Here is a 15592-nt window from a genome sequence, read left to right as displayed (position 1 = left end):
ACCCAGACACCCAGTTCCCAATGGGATTCAACCCCCCCAAAAATCCGTTTTACTCTGTATAAAGCTTATGCAGGGTAAACTCATAAATTGTCTGCCCTCTATAACACTGATAGAGAGATATGCACAGCTGTTTGCTCCCCCAGGTATTAATCACTTACTCTGGGTTAATTAATAAACCAAAGTGATTTTATTAAGCATAAAAAGTAGGATTTAAGTGGTTTCAAGTAATAACTGACAGAACAAAGTAAGTCACCAAGCAAAATAAAGCAAAAATATGCAAGTCCAAGCCTAATACATTAAGAAACTGATACAGATAATATCTCACCCTCAGAGATGTTCCAATAAGCTTCTTTCACAGACTAGACTCCTTCCTAGTCTGGGCCCAATCCTTGCCCCTGGTACTGTCCTTGTTAGTTCCAGCTCAGGTGGTAACTAGGGGTTTTCTCATGACTGGCAGCCCCTGTGTTCTGTTCCACCCCTTTTATAGCTTTGGCACAAGGCAGGAATTTTTTGTCTCTCTGGGTCCCCACCCCTCCTTCTAAATGGAAAGATACCAGATTTAAGATGGATTTCATTACCAGGTACATGGTCACATGTCCTGTGAGACCCCAGCCTCCATTCTTCCAGGGCTGGCCCACAGGCACCCAGGAGGGTTTGCAAGTAAACAGAGCTATTTACAGGCAATTGTCCTAGTTAATGCAAGCCATCCAGATTTCCAAACCGCCATTAATGGCCCACACTTTGCGTAATTACAGTAGGGCTCCAGAGTTATACTTCATATTCCTAGTTTCAGATAGAATAATGATACATTCATACAAATAGGATGATCACACTCAGTAGATTATAAGCTTTGTAATGATACCTTACAAGAGATCTTTTGCATAAAGCATGTTCTAGTTACATTATATTCACACTCATTACCCTATTTCCATAAAACATATGGAATGCAACGTAACACCCTCTTCCCCAACTTGCTGCCGGAGTCCTGGACACTGTCCATGGCGGAGGCAGTATGTGTAAAATCCCTGTTCGTCTCTGGTCACGCCCCCTTCCAGTACCTTTAAACCCTTTGATGTCATTCATAGGTGTCCTAGCAAGGTTTGGGGTTCCTGGTACCTGGGTGCCTGAAAAAATGTTGGGGTGTACTATTGCTAGCAGAATGCAGATAGCAATATCTGTTAAAGTGTAGGTGTCTTGGCATTTAGCCACCAATCCATGAGGCGGTGTGCCTCAGTTTCCCCTTCCACACAGTAGTTTAGGCCTGTTATGTTTTTGCTGCTGTGCCAAGCTTCCAACTTGTTTACAGGTATAAGCTGAAAAGCAACGTGTTTGTGGGACTGTCTTGTCACCATCCCTAGCATGTACAAAAGCTTTTTCCACAAAGCAGGTATGTCACACATTTTCACAGTGTTTGTTATTAGCATCAACTCCTTTGTCTAGCAAAAGACATGAGATAAGCAGCAAATCTATGGTGGACAGGCTCTGTTCACACAGTTCAGCTTGTTCAGCATCTGTTGCATTTCCCAACCCCTTTGTGTACCGTGGTAGGGGTTTAGACACAGATTCTTCTGTCTCTTTGGAGAAGGCTCGCAATTAAGGCATGTGTTTGAGGATTTGGCAAGGAAAGGGTGGACCGCAACCATGCCTGCCCTCGGCCCCTCCCTCTGGAATCTCTTTGTGTTGGACCCCACCCGCTTGTGAAGTTTCCCAAATGCAAAGTTTCTTCCTCCTGCCTTGAAGAGACAGTTTTTATCTCTTACAAACATAGCAGGAACAACATCTTTCAATGGAGTGCTTTGGATTGGTAAGATCCCTTTGGTCACTCCACTCTCTGTTCCCAAAAGTTTCAGAGTAGCAGCCGTGTTAGTCTGTATCCGCAAAAAGAACAGGAGTACTTGTGGCACCTTAGAGACTAACAAATTTATTAGAGCATAAGCTTTCGTGGGCTACAGCCCACTTCTTCGGATGCATATAGAGTGAAACATATATTGAGGAGATATATATATACACACATACAGAGAGCATGAACAGGTGGGAGTTGTCTTACCAACTCTGAGAGGCCAATTAAGTAAGAGGAAAAAAACTTTTGAAGTGATAATCAAGATAGCTCAGTACAGACAGTTTGATAAGAAGTGTGAGAATACTTACAAGGGGAAATAGATTCAATGTTTGTAATGGCTCAGCCATTCCCAGTCCTTATTCAATCCTGAGTTGATTGTGTCTAGTTTGCATATCAATTCCAGCTCAGCAGTCTCTCATTGGAATCTGTTTTTGAAGTTTTTCTGTTGTAAGATAGCCACCCGCAGGTCTGTCATTGAAAGGCCAGACAGGTTAAAGTGTTCTACTGGTTTTTGAGTATTATGATTCCTGATGTCAGATTTGTGTCCATTAATTCTTTTGCATAGAGACTGTCCGGTTTGGCCAATGTACATGGCAGAGGGGCATTGCTGGCAATGTTCCCAAAAGGTCAGCTGGGTGGACTCTCGCCTCCAGGAGATCTGACCCCCAGTCTTCCCTTAAAACCTGATCAACAGGTGAGGGGGTCTGGCATTTCAGATGCAGATCCTTCACCCTCCTCCTGTTCCCCGTCACCTTCCGTCTGGACTTCCCTTTCTGGGCTCCCCTCTGAGGCAGACACTCCTGAGTTCCCCAAAAGGGAAGGTGACCGTGATCCAGCTGCGGACTCATAGCTACCAGCTATGACAGACCCTTCACTGGCCAGCAACCCCTGCCCCCTTCACTCAGATTGGAATTGCTTTCAGCTACAGAGTCCTTGGGGTCTGTTCCCACTGCAGCAGTCACCTGGACCCCAACTTCCACTTCAGGATACATGTCTCTGTGCACCCTAGGTCCGGGCCTGTCCCCTGCTGAACTACAACTTCCTGGCAGTCAGCAGCTGGGAAGGCCTCCCTGTTACAAGGTGGACCATCCCCCTCCCCCAGGGAGATGATCACACGACAGGAGCTGGCTTTATCCAGCCTTTCCCGCAGGGACCTGCCCTGAGTCCTGGGCTACAGGATCTGGTTAAGATCATCCCTGCCCCCAATGGCCAATTTTCCACTGCTACCAAGGAATTAAAGAGACACTCTCCTATCTCCCTAGCAGCACATGTGACTTAACCCTCCCCTCTGAGGCTTTCAGCATAAGATTCCGTCTTGCTGCTGACAAACCCTGGGACAGATTCTGCTACATCAGAAAAATCATTCCCCAGTAGAAACGGTGCAAAATTGTGTGCCACTGCTGCATCAGTTAGTTGAGCCTGCAAATCACCAGTTTCCATGTGTTCCTTAGCTAAAGGTGCAAGGGCTTTGTAACCTCCCACCAATTCTAATTCTTCCATTTTTCCTGGTAACAAATCCTTTTCATGGATCAGGTCCCTCTTGAACACAGAAATTTCTGCACCAGTATCCCTCCAACCTTGGAGGACTTTTTCATGAAGCTTAACAGCATGCATATGCTCACTGCTTGGTTGGGTAGAAGCAACTTTTACAAATCCTGTGTGGTCAGAGGCAGTAGTCTGGGATTACCCCTGTGCTCTGAGATGCAGCAGCTTCATGTGTTACCTGTGCCTGTTCCCACTCAGCCAAGGACATTTATTCCTCAGGTGCTCAGTGGACTTACAATGATAGCACCTTCTGGACTTCTCTGCTTGTACAGGAGACTTGGGATGAGTAACGGGAACGGGGAGGTGAACGCCCAGCCTCCTTTTTCCTAGGGGTAAAACGATGATTCTGCTTTCCACCAACCCTGTACCCCTCTACGAGTGGTTTATGTTTAATTGCAGCTTGTGATTGCTCATAAGAGTCTGCAAACCCAGCTAATTCACACACTGCATTCACCTTTTTTGTTCCACAAATACTGTTTTATATCATCACTGCACATATTCAGGAACTGTTCCTGAGTAACCAAATCACACATTTCTTCAAGGCTTGTAATGCATTTTCCCCTCACTCACTTGTCTAACACATTTCTCATTTCATTTACATAGGCCACATTAGTTAATCCAGATCCCCGCTTAAGACTCCTGAATTTTACCTTGTAGGTTTCAGGTGTAATCTGGAACTGTTTCAAAACCAGTTCCTTAAATTTACCATAGTTTGAAGCATCAGCAATAGGCATCTTATTGAATATGTCCATAGCTCTCCCAGTCAATTTTGCAACCAAAGTTGTCATTTTTTGATCCTCAGGAATCGCATGGAGAGTGCACAGTCTCTCAAAGGTGATGAAATATTTGGCAATGTAATTGGATACATCATATTGCGGGCATAACCATTCCCATTTGTGGATTTTTGAGGAAGTGGAGCCAGCTGCTGAAGGGTTTTGTCTCTTCCACATCATTACAGCCAGTTCATGCTTCTGGGTCGCAATCTGGGCCTCAATTTCTTTGACTTTTAACTCCAGGGCTAGCTGCCTCTCTCTTTCCTTCTCCTCTTGAGCAGCTTTATGTGCTTTAATTTCTTTGTCTTTTAAGTCCAGGGCTTGCTGGTGTGCAGCCCTTTGTTTGGCTGTGTCTGCCTCCATGTTTTCCGTGGCCGCAGCTGCTGCTTTGAGCCTCATTTCTGCCTGCCACATTTGAAACTTGTGGTCCTTTGCCTTCTCTTCTGCTTCCAGTCTGTCCAGCTCTAGTTTTGTAGCTGCCTCACTGGTAGTCATTTTCCTGCTTTCTTTTGTTTATTTTGAATGAGGGAAATAAGCAAACAGAAAATAACAAACCAGTAACTACTTTGTTCTCCAGCCACCACTCTTAAAACTCACTTAAAATCACTACCAGTGTCTCAAAGCAATCAGCTGTGCACAGATCCTACCGACTACACCACTGTGATGGGTTCAGTCACAGAGACCCCCTTGGGACTGTCACCTGACATGCTGGAATTACCTCTGAGCCCGTTTTCCCTGCCAGCTTGGGATTCCAGAACCCTGCCTTGTTGAGCCAGACACGCTAGCCTGCTGCAACACAGACCCAGGTCTGGTTCATGTCCCCAAAGCTGCAGATTTTAACCAAAAACTGCTCAGCGGGTCACCTGTCTCCAGCACCCAGACACCCAGTTCCCAATGGGATCCAACCCCCCCAAAAATCCGTTTTACTCTATAAAAAGCTTATGCAGGGTAAACTCATAAATTGTCTGCCCTCTATAACACTGATAGAGAGATATGCACAGCTGTTTGCTCCCCCAGGTATTAATCACTTACTCTGGGTTTACTAATAAACCAAAGTGATTTTATTAAGCATAAAAAGTAGGATTTAAGTGGTTTCAAGTAATAACCGACAGAACAAAGTAAGTCACTAAGCAAAATAAAGCAAAAACATACAAGTCTAAGCTTAATACATTAAGAAACTGATACAGGTAATATCTCACTCTCAGAGATGTTCCAATGAGCTTCTTTCACAGACTAGACTCCTTCCTAGTCTGGGCCCAATCCTTTCCCCTGGTACAGTCCTTGTTAGTTCCAGCTCAGGTGCTAACTAGGGGTTTTCTCATGACTGGCAGCCCCTGTGTTCTGTTCCACCCCTGTTATAGCTTTGGCACAAGGCGGGAATTTTTTGTCTCTCTGGGTCCCCACCCCTCCTTCTAAATGGAAAAGTACTAGATTTAAGATGGATTTTATTACCAGGTGACATGGTCACATGTCCTGTGAGACCGCAGCCTCCATTCTTCCAGGGCTGGCCCACACGCACCCAGGAAGGTTTGCAAGTAAACAGAGCTATTTACAGGCAATTGTTCTAGTTAATGGGGGCCATCCAGATTCCAAACCACCATTAATGGCCCACACTTTGCATAATTACAATAGGACCCCAGCGTTATACTTCATATTCCTAGTTTCAGATACAATAATGATACATTCATACAAATAGGATTAACACACTCAGGATGATTATCAGCTTTGTAATGATACCTTACAAGACGCCTTTTGCATAAAGCATGTTCTAATTACATTATATTCACACTCATTACCCTATTTCCTTAAAACATATGGAGTGCAACGTCACAGTAGCATCCAGGGCACAGTTGCTGAGCAATAGTGGAAGGGGAAAGGCAACCATGGTCTTCTGGAGTAGGGAAGCGCAGTGGGGGCTCTGCTGGCAGGTCCCAACAACCTGTCAGTGGGTCCCTGATGCTGGTTGGCTGGGGTGGGAATGGATAGGGGATCAGTTGGTCCCTGGAGCAGGGGCTCTATCGGTCCATGGGGCTGGCTGGGGAGAAGAGGCAGCGCTTGGTCAGTTTGTCCCTCGGAGCTAGTTCGGGACAGAGAAGGGGGAAGGGTCAGTGCCATCATGAGACAGGAGGAGGAGATGGGGTGCTCAGTTGGTCCTGGAGCTGGCTGTAGGGGATAGAAGAGGGCAGTCAGTTCAAAACAGGTCCAGATCAAAAGAAGCTTGCATCACATTATTTGCAAAGATCAGAGAAGACAGGCAAATTGGCTAACTTTTTTGCTGTTTGTAGCTGAATTTGTCTTAAGGGCATTTACATTATAGCTTCCTGTAAGGCCCCACCCTCTTGTCCCGAATTAGCCTGCTGTCAGCACCTCCCACATCACGTTAGTGGCCAGATTCCTGTGCCAGCTGCAAACCTAGCTACAGATTTAATGCCCTGCAGAACTTTATGTATTGCCATTACACCAGCAACGTGTCAGCCTCCAACATGGGCTTCCCAATCCTGAATGCACGTCCCAGTGAGTGACATTGTATCTGGGGTTGTCAGCTTCTGCTGAGTAACCCTCACTTGTTGGCTACAGTGAGCAGAGCTCCAATGTTGGGGCAAGCCCTCTGGAGACAGAGAAAGGTCTTCAAACTTGGAAGTTTTGCAGGAACTGCTCCTCATCCCGGGTGTCTAGCACAGCCCAGTTCCAGGAGTCACTGAATGTGATACTGGCCCAAAAGTGGCACCCAACCTGGTAAAAATCCATAGCAAGCAAGTACCTGAACTGGTTTTTAATAAGACAGTGGCAGAGACCCAAGCTTCCTTTACAGCATTAACAGGTGCAGCAATATCTCCAGTCTCCAGTTCTGGACATTCTTGATAACCCGGTTGGGCTGTTGCTGGTCCTACTGTCGTTCCTACCAGTCTGGCCTACAGTGAAGTTTGCTGCACCTTCCTCTGGAGTATCTGGTGTTGGTTATTGAAGAGACAGGACACTGGACTAGATGGACTGTTACCTGCACACATTAGGGTACCCCACTTTTTCCCAGTCCATAGGGCTCCAGGCATAACCCGGTTAATTTAGGCACCCCCACCTTTTCCCAATTCGTAGGGCTCCAGGCGAAAAGCACCTACCCTTACCCAATTCGGAGGGTTCAGGGTGTAACTAACCTGGTCAATTTAAGTACCCACACCCTTTCCCAATACGTAGGGCTCCAGATGTATACTACTTCTGCAGGTGTGCAGGACCTTTTACCAGTGAAAGAGCCTACACAGTAATATACTACATAACCTCTATTTATTAACAATCGCCAAAACAGACTGCACACGCTACACATACAGTGCTCACCACTCCCAATAAGACAGATGAACTTTTCTTGATGGCCAGTCAAGATCAGGTCCATATGTGGGACTCCAGTTTCTGTTCGGTGTTATTGGCAGTGTGTTGAGGTCTGGCAGCTCTGATCTTGGGGCTGGGTCCTGGATTTGGTTTCCAAAGAACTTCCTTTTGGACCCCAGTTTGTATAGTGAAATTTGAGTCCTGTTTAGCTATACCTTAACCAATCGTTATACTAAAATTTTACTAACCAATCCTAACATAGTGTAACAAAATTCTCTAACCAATCTATCCCACCACCTTAATTAATTTACACCTAGAAAAATTAATTATGTAACAGACAGAAACAATTAAAGAACTAGACAGAGACCATACAGATAAACAATAGGGAAGCAAGGACCGTAATGACAAAACAATAAAGAAATGAGGACTTCACAACCACAACCATAGGCCTGGTCTACACTACGACTTTAATTCGGATTTAGCTGCGTTAATCCGAATTAACCCTTCACCCGTCCACACTACAGAGCCAGTTAATTCGAATTAAAGGGCACTTAAAATCGATTTCTGTACTCCACCTCGACGAACGGAGTAGCGCCTAAATCGATTTTGTTAATTCGAATTAGGGTTAGTGTGGCCGCACACCACCGAATTACTGTGTTTAAATTAATGGGGTAGTGTGGCCGCACACCACCGAATTAATGTGGTTAAAAACCGAATTAATGTGCTTAGTGTGGCCGCGCACAATCGAATTTATACAACCTGTTTCCCAAATTCGAATTATCTAAATTCGGATTAATCCTGTAGTGTAGACATACCCATAGATAAGTGATTTCTTGACAGACAGGATGCTATCAAACTAAGTTTTCTTCAACCATCTTAAGGTCTGTTTCTTTATCTGGCGATAGTGTGTGCCATTAGGACGGGGTCTCCTTCTTAACGGCCTGATTTTTTTAATGTAACTTAGATGGAATGTGAGGATGTGACTTCCTGCTTTTTAGCTAATGGCTGCTGCTTGGCTGCTCTTTTAATCTGGCTGCAGATGAAGGCTTTAGGCCTTACAATATGGCTGCAGACAAAAGCCTTATCCTTACAGGACTACTGCTCTGATTCATCATGACATTTCCGATGTTCCTAAACTCATGTAGGACCTGACCTTGCGAGATACTGAATGTCCTCTCTTCTCATTGACATCAGTGGGCACTTAGCACCTCTCAGGACAGGGCCTACAGACTGTAATGGCTAAATCCTGTTCCCATTGTAGCCAATTGGAGATTTGTCATTGACTTCAGTAGGACCTAGGGTTGGCCTTTATTATTATTTAAGCATTTTTAGACAAATCAGATATATTATCTATGTAACTTGCTATCTGTGGTGGTTAAGAAATGATATTTCAGTGGTTTATGTGATAGAGCATATAAAGAAATTAACTAAATCAGAGTTGTGGCAATGGATGCTGTGACTGAAAGCACCCCTGTATTCACACCCTACACACTATTGTAGTAATCTTTATACAAAATATGTCTTGTGAGGTATCATTTGAAAACTAATAACTGGTCAGTAATATCATGGTGAATTGTATGTAGCAACATTATATGTAAAATTATGATGTTGTTAGCACATATTCAAAAGTACATAGCCCTGCCTAGGCAAAAGTTGTTAAACAGGTCTCTCTCTCTCTCTCTTTCACCTAAGAAGACAAAGGCACCACCATCTTTGGGAGAGTTCCTGACCAAGGAAAGGGACAGTCAACATCTTGCTGGAAGACTGTGGGTGAGACAGACCATCTTAAACTAGCAAGTTTTGGTTCAAGGCTTTGTTTAAGTTTTAGACTTTCAGATGTGTTTTCACTTTTATGTGCTTGTAACCATTCTTGAATTAACTTAAAATCCTAACTTCTTTTGTTAATAAACTTGTATTATCTTTTAATCTAAACTAATCCAGTGTTGTGTTTGAACTGTTTGGTGACTCCAATTAAAGTATAAAACAGTTGAATATTGACTGTTCAAGAGCAAGAAACCTTGATATCTGAACTGTCCTGGAGAGGGGTGGACAGTGCAAAAACACATTTTTGGAAAAATTCAGGACTGGGATTGTGTTGGAGTCACCCTGCAAGTAGTAACCAAGGCTGGTGGAATCCAGAGTGTGATTGGTGTGTTGCTGACAAGCTGCTGGGGTAACAGCTGCTGGACCAGGTCTACAGCTATACACAGACACTCAAGCTATGACCTGTATGCTTGAAGGCTGTTTGTGAGTGGCCTAGATTGGGAGCTACCACAGGTGCCGACTTTTCAAAGATGTGCCGGGGGGTGCTCGACTCCGGGGCTCTGCCCCAGCCCCCACTCCATCCCTTCCCCCAGGGCCCCACCCTGCCTCTTCCCGCCCCCTCTCCCGAGTGCGCCGCATCCTCACTCCTCTCCTTCCCTCCCAGCCTCCCTGCATGCCACGAAACAGCTGATTGCAGGAGGCGGAGGGAGGGAGGAGGAGGTGCTGATCTGTGGGGCTTACCGGCGGGTGGGAGGCACTGGGGCGTAGGAGGGGAGCTTATAGGGAGGCTGCCGGGGGTGCTCAGGACCCACCATTTTTTCCTCATGGATGCTCCAGCCCTGGAGCACCCACAGAGTCAGCGCCTATGGGAGCTACAACAGCAAAGCATTGTGAGGCACCCAAGGTTGCAGGAGAGGTAGTGACACAACCCCTCACTGGTCTGGATTACACCTGGAATGTGACAGATGTACACTAGGTTACTTTGGAATTTGTCAGTGCCATATAACCAATATTTAAAACTTCTGTTTTATGTCCTTTTTGGAAACTGATTAAGAGAGCAGAGTTGGCTGTAAACAATACATTTCCGAAAATCTGTCCTGAGATACCCCATGGTAAATGAGAGCTATTCATCACACTCCAGAGATTTTGAAGAAAAGAGATTCACGGGCTATATAAATGGCATAGGGAGGTTCAAACAGTTCTAAAGATATAGATTTGATCTGTTTCACTTCACTATTGTTGAGTGTTGTTGTAGCCATGTTAGTCCCAGGACATGAGAGAGACAAGGTGGGTGAGGTAATATATTTTATTAGATCAGCTTCTGTTGGTGGAAGGGACAAGCTTTTGAGCTTCTCAGAGCTCTTCCTCCGGTCTGGAGAAGGAAACCAGAGACATGTAATACATTAAACAGATTCTTCTCTAATTTCCTCTGACACTACTTCATTAAGGTTATTTTTATTTCAGTGTTGCCAACTCTCATATGTTTTTGTTACAGTGCCAGCTGCTGGAATTAAGAGACTGAAGGAGAATCTCAGCTTTCATTTCAAAAGAAATAAATTTGAAGCCCTCAAAGTTGTGGAGTAAAGCCTGAAAATGTGTCCTGAGTTAACCCAGAAGGCTCAAAAACCAGGAGAAAAAACAACCCCCCCCAAATGTATATATTTTAAAAATCTCATTATTTTTAAACCAATCTCATGATTTTTGAGGGCATGATTCATGGTTACTGAATGCTTGTGGTTGGCAATACTGATATTTTTATTAAACTGCTTTTTATAAAGCCTAAGGTCTAAGTTAGAAGGCTGAGCTCCAGCTAGGAAGATCTGGGAAGACAGGCTGAGAACAGACTAGGACAGAAGAGCTCTGGCTATGTGGGAAGACACCAGAGCCAAGTATGGTCTGTAATGTGGAGATGGACTTTATTTTGGGGCCCTGAGGACTGTTCAGAACTAGTTCTGATATTAAACTGGTCTCAGGCAGGGTGGTGGTGATACAGTAAAGAATTTTCAGTTCTAAACTAGCCCCAGCAGGGGGAGCTGCTATCCACATTAGAGCCCGTGCGCTGCTCTTAAGGGGCCCTTATGAGGGGAAAACAGAGATAGGTGCCACACAATTGCCTCTGGCCACAAGGGGGCACTCAGGAGGCAGCTGACCCTTTGTTTTAAATAACTTTTACATGATACCATTTCACTGTCTCCCTTGGTGTGTGTGTGTGGGGAGGGAGGAATTAACTTGATTAGTCTCATTAGGCTGAGCTAACAAACAGATATTAATTTGTTTTTTCCCCCAACTAGTCCCATAATACATTCAGTGCTAAATTCTGTCCCAAAACCTGCAAGATCAGGTCCTCTGTTCTCAGTTGTACTCAGGGAGCCCAGCTGAAATCAATGGGACTGAAGGAGGGTAAATGGCAGCAAAACTTGGTCCTCAGTCACCATGGTTAGGAAGGATTGTCTGGTGGTTAAGGTACCAAACTAGAGATTGGCCAGACTCCCAATATCACCTTGAGCAAGAACTTAATCTCTCCATGCTTCAGTTCCCCATCTGTAATATGGGTGTGATAGTACTTCATCTCTTCTACCCTTGATCTGTCTTTCCTGTTCAGATTATAAGATATTCAGGGCAGGGACTATCTCAGTGTGTATTTGTACACAGCATAACACAACGAGCTGGGACTTCCAGGCACTACTGTCATATAAATAAATTATTTCCTCATCTAAAACACTGTTCTTAAGTTTAATTTTACCAGTTAACACTTAGTAGGAGTCCGAAAGAAATCTCTGATGAGCTGTTATACTGGAGATGGAAAAGGAGATGACAAGATTTTGTTTTGCATGACCCAGCAGAAGACTCTCTAATGATTAAAACAATGAAGGAAGTCTTCGCAGATATGGCATGGAGTGGCATATTAGGGATTGATATAAATGTGCAGGATAGCTGGTTAAACAGTACTTCAGATGTGGCCTGCAAAGGAAACTGTTTAGTCTTCTGCACTTAGCTTGTTAATGATGTATAAGTGCAGCCTGAAAAATTTCTATAGGTCATTATTCAGCTTGTTTTTTACATTAGGAATCCAGACCCTGTCTCCACTGGAAGACTCTGAAGGGTGAAATTCACCCTCTGCAGAAGGCCACATAAGACCTAAGCAGCACATCAGGCCTGGGCTAAACAGGTTTTGTATAAATTTAACTATTTTTGATTAGGGATGTGACTTGTGTGTGTGTGTGTGTGTGTGTGTGTAAACTGAAATAGTTAAATTGGTACAAAAATTGTGTGTAGCCCAAGCCTCAAGGGGAGAGGATCCGGGTTGTGGGGGACTCTTTCAACCTAGAAAAGCTATATACCATGCTCCTGAATTGGCTGATCAAAACCCCCCCAAACAAACAAAAAACCCACCTCATTTCTTATGCAATAGCAGTTAAGTCACGTTCTACAAATTATATATATATAGGCTCTTTAGGATGTTCCTTTTAACTAGTTAGCTTTATTATAGTACTTTTAGAAACTATTTTCTGTCATGTTTTGATTTTATTTTCTGTATTACTTCTTATCAAGCACTTTGTTACAAGATCAAAGAAAAACAGCTCTTTGAGATTTGTATATTTTCCTTCACTTATAAATAAAATCAAACAACACCTTTCAAGAAGTTATTGTGACATCATTTGTTTCTTTACCAGCCTTCTAAAGGGCATCTCCTCTTTATTGTGTTTGTAGAAGTACAGACTTCTTCTTAAAAACCAATTAAAACTTCTCGATATAAAACCCAAATAAATCTACAGTTTAGCCTGCTTGTCTTCCTACTGCCTTGGAACAACTTGTGTAAAGGGGAAATTTCTTCCTAACGCTCAGCGGTAAGAGGTTGATTATGCCTTGAAGCATGAGGTTTGAGCAAGTTTAACATAGATTTGTTTTTACACTAATAATACTGTAATGTGAAGTGTGTGTGTGTGTGTGTGTGTGTATATATATATATACACACACACACACACACACACACACACACAGAACTCTGGACACTAATAAAACTATCCGAAAGAGGTTATCCCTGATATTCCTGATTTTGTTCCATCATTCTGATTTCTTATGTTAAAGATCAGAGGGGCAGCTGTGTTAGTCACATGCGTCTGATGAAGTGGATATTCACCCAAGAAAGCTTATGCTCCAATACATCTGTTAGTCTATAAGGTGCCATAGGACGGTTTGTCGCTATGTTAAAGATGTGACTGAAGCTTCCTTTTGTAGCTGATGTAAACTACTCACACTTCTACAGTGCCTCAACCCCCTTTTCCTCATTAGCTTCTGCACAGAGTTCGCAGAAGCTGTTGCTTAGAAATTTTTCAACTGAAAATTTATCCCAGCAAAAACTGGGGTTGTCTTTAAAACGATTTTTTTTCCAGGAAAATGTAATGTTCAATTAAATTTTTTTTTTTTTTAGTGTTATGGCAAATTTTGAAACAAAATTAAAACATTTTCTTTTGTTTTGTTAAATTGAATTTTTTTGTCATACTTACTGCAGTACTCAGCGTTAACCGGCTGGTGTCATCCAAGTGCTGCAGCAGGAGTGACTCCGGCATGGAGCGTGAAGCTGGCTTTATCACGCCGGAAGCCGACTGGCTGCCAATACGCAGCTCCGGCTCAGGGATCTTACGTTGATTCAGAGGAGGCTGACATGACAGAGCTGTTATAACGACACTCTCCTGTATACACCCACCAACACAAGGAAGAGCAAAGTGAGCAACCTGGAAGCACGCGGGGGGAAAAGACTAGCAATCTGGCATTTCCTGGAAAGCAGAATGCAAACTGTCGCTAGCAGCCTGTATGCGGACTACTAACGAAAGCCCAGCCACTACCGTGTTAGGTGTTGCTGTTGTGGAAATGCATATGTAATATCACACAAACTAGGATTCCTGGAGTTTCAAGGTGAATATAGCCATTTGTTTTGTTGTAAAATCTGACCTCGGAAAGGCCAGGTAAAGATTGGGAAGGAGCACTTGAGGAGATAAGCGTTTGGGTAACCCTCTGTGGGAAGTATTCTAAACCAAGAAGGATTTACAAGAATTTCAATACAAAGACACCTCATGGGGGTGGAACTGCTTAATGAGGGAGGAAATAACCAGATGGGAAAGAAACTACAAAGAGCGGAAAAGGCCGAGAAATCAAGGAACTTTGTGTGCGCGCGTGTGCTAAGTATATATTTAAATACCGTGTTAACAAAGAGAGTAAAATAGTTCCCATTTTTCAGCGTAGTTTCTATTTTTCTGGCAAAGCCGAAGTGCTTTGTTTTCCTATTTTGCTCTTGAATTGCGGATGTGCCTTTTTTCTTAAAAAAAAACCCCACCACCAAATGTGACTTAAGTTTGGAATTAACTGGCTCCTCCCAGATGTGAAGAGGATTTATCAGAAATTATGATCACTTAAACTCTCACAAACCTTGTTTGCTTGCTGGCCCCTGTCAGACCCAGTTCTTTCCTATCTCCAGGAAGGAGCGGGTGGGAGAAACATCTGTTTAACTATTTATAAAACATCATCCCGTCATTTCTGTGTCCAGCTTCTTAAATGATCCAGAAAACGAGGCCTCCGCTACTCCAGTCTCAAGATGTAGGAGACAAGATGGAAACACTAATGGTAAGGAAATGGAAATGGGTGATGGGTGTGGTTTTGTTTGAATGCCACAATCCCTGGAATTGATGTCCTATCATCCTGAAAAACCCAGTGTATATTTGTCCCTTTAAGAGTCAGCTTTGCATGCTTGTGTTGGGCATTGCAGGATTTTTCTAACTGGAAACTGAGCGAGTTCATGTAGAGAAATTCAGTCTTTTCAGTTCAGAAGAGATCACACTGGGGTTGTTGCATGGTGGGGCTGCAGTTCGGTATTACAGGTTGCATGGCTTACAGTGGGGAGCAGTGCTGAGTGTTGTACGTGTGTAGAGAGGGTATGCAATATGTGCAAGGCTGCACCATGACTGGAGTCAGAGAACTTGTGTCTCATATGGTGGAGTGCAACTGGTGTGCCTGGTACTGGGATGCAGTAGGAGAACTGCATGGCATACAGAAAGGGGCAGTGCAGAGCAGTGGAGGTTGTATAGCAATGAGTTACAATACCACGGGGAGTATATGGTATATAATGGGGATAAGTCCAATGAAATGTCTTGTAGAGGCTGCATGGCACATAGTGAGGCTTTGAAGCATACTAATAATGTATTGGGGATTGCAAGGTATAGCATGGATGGGAAGTTTCAGAGTAGCAGCCGTGTTAGTCTGTATCCGCAAAAAGAACAGGAGTACTTGTGGCACCTTAGAGACTAACAAATTTATTAGAGCATAAGCTTTCGTGGGCTACAACCCACTTCTT

At 43.8% G+C, this 15592-nt stretch overlaps 1 protein-coding gene across 3 annotated transcripts in view; it reads left to right on the top strand.

The window, feature by feature from the left end:
- Window positions 1–13853: 13853 nt before the first annotated feature.
- LOC113405169 (mitochondrial glycine transporter-like) overlaps window positions 13854–15592 on the top strand; it is a 12100-nt gene continuing 10361 nt past the window's right edge. For 2 of the 3 annotated variants that reach the window (XM_026646102.1, XM_026646098.1), the window contains exon 1: window positions 13854–14865. In XM_026646102.1, the coding sequence (XP_026501887.1) occupies window positions 14797–14865 (69 nt within the window). In that variant the 5' untranslated portion in view covers window positions 13854–14796. The remainder of the gene's footprint in view (window positions 14866–15592) is intronic. The other variant, XM_026646099.1, reaches the window with a different exon arrangement.

Source organism: Terrapene carolina, unplaced genomic scaffold, assembly GCF_002925995.2.
Source record: "Terrapene carolina triunguis isolate 2854851 unplaced genomic scaffold, T_m_triunguis-2.0 Scaffold34029, whole genome shotgun sequence".
Classification (NCBI taxonomy): Eukaryota; Metazoa; Chordata; order Testudines; family Emydidae; genus Terrapene; species Terrapene triunguis.
The sequence above is the reverse complement of the archived record's forward strand: the minus strand, read 5'-3'. Positions and strand labels throughout refer to the sequence as shown.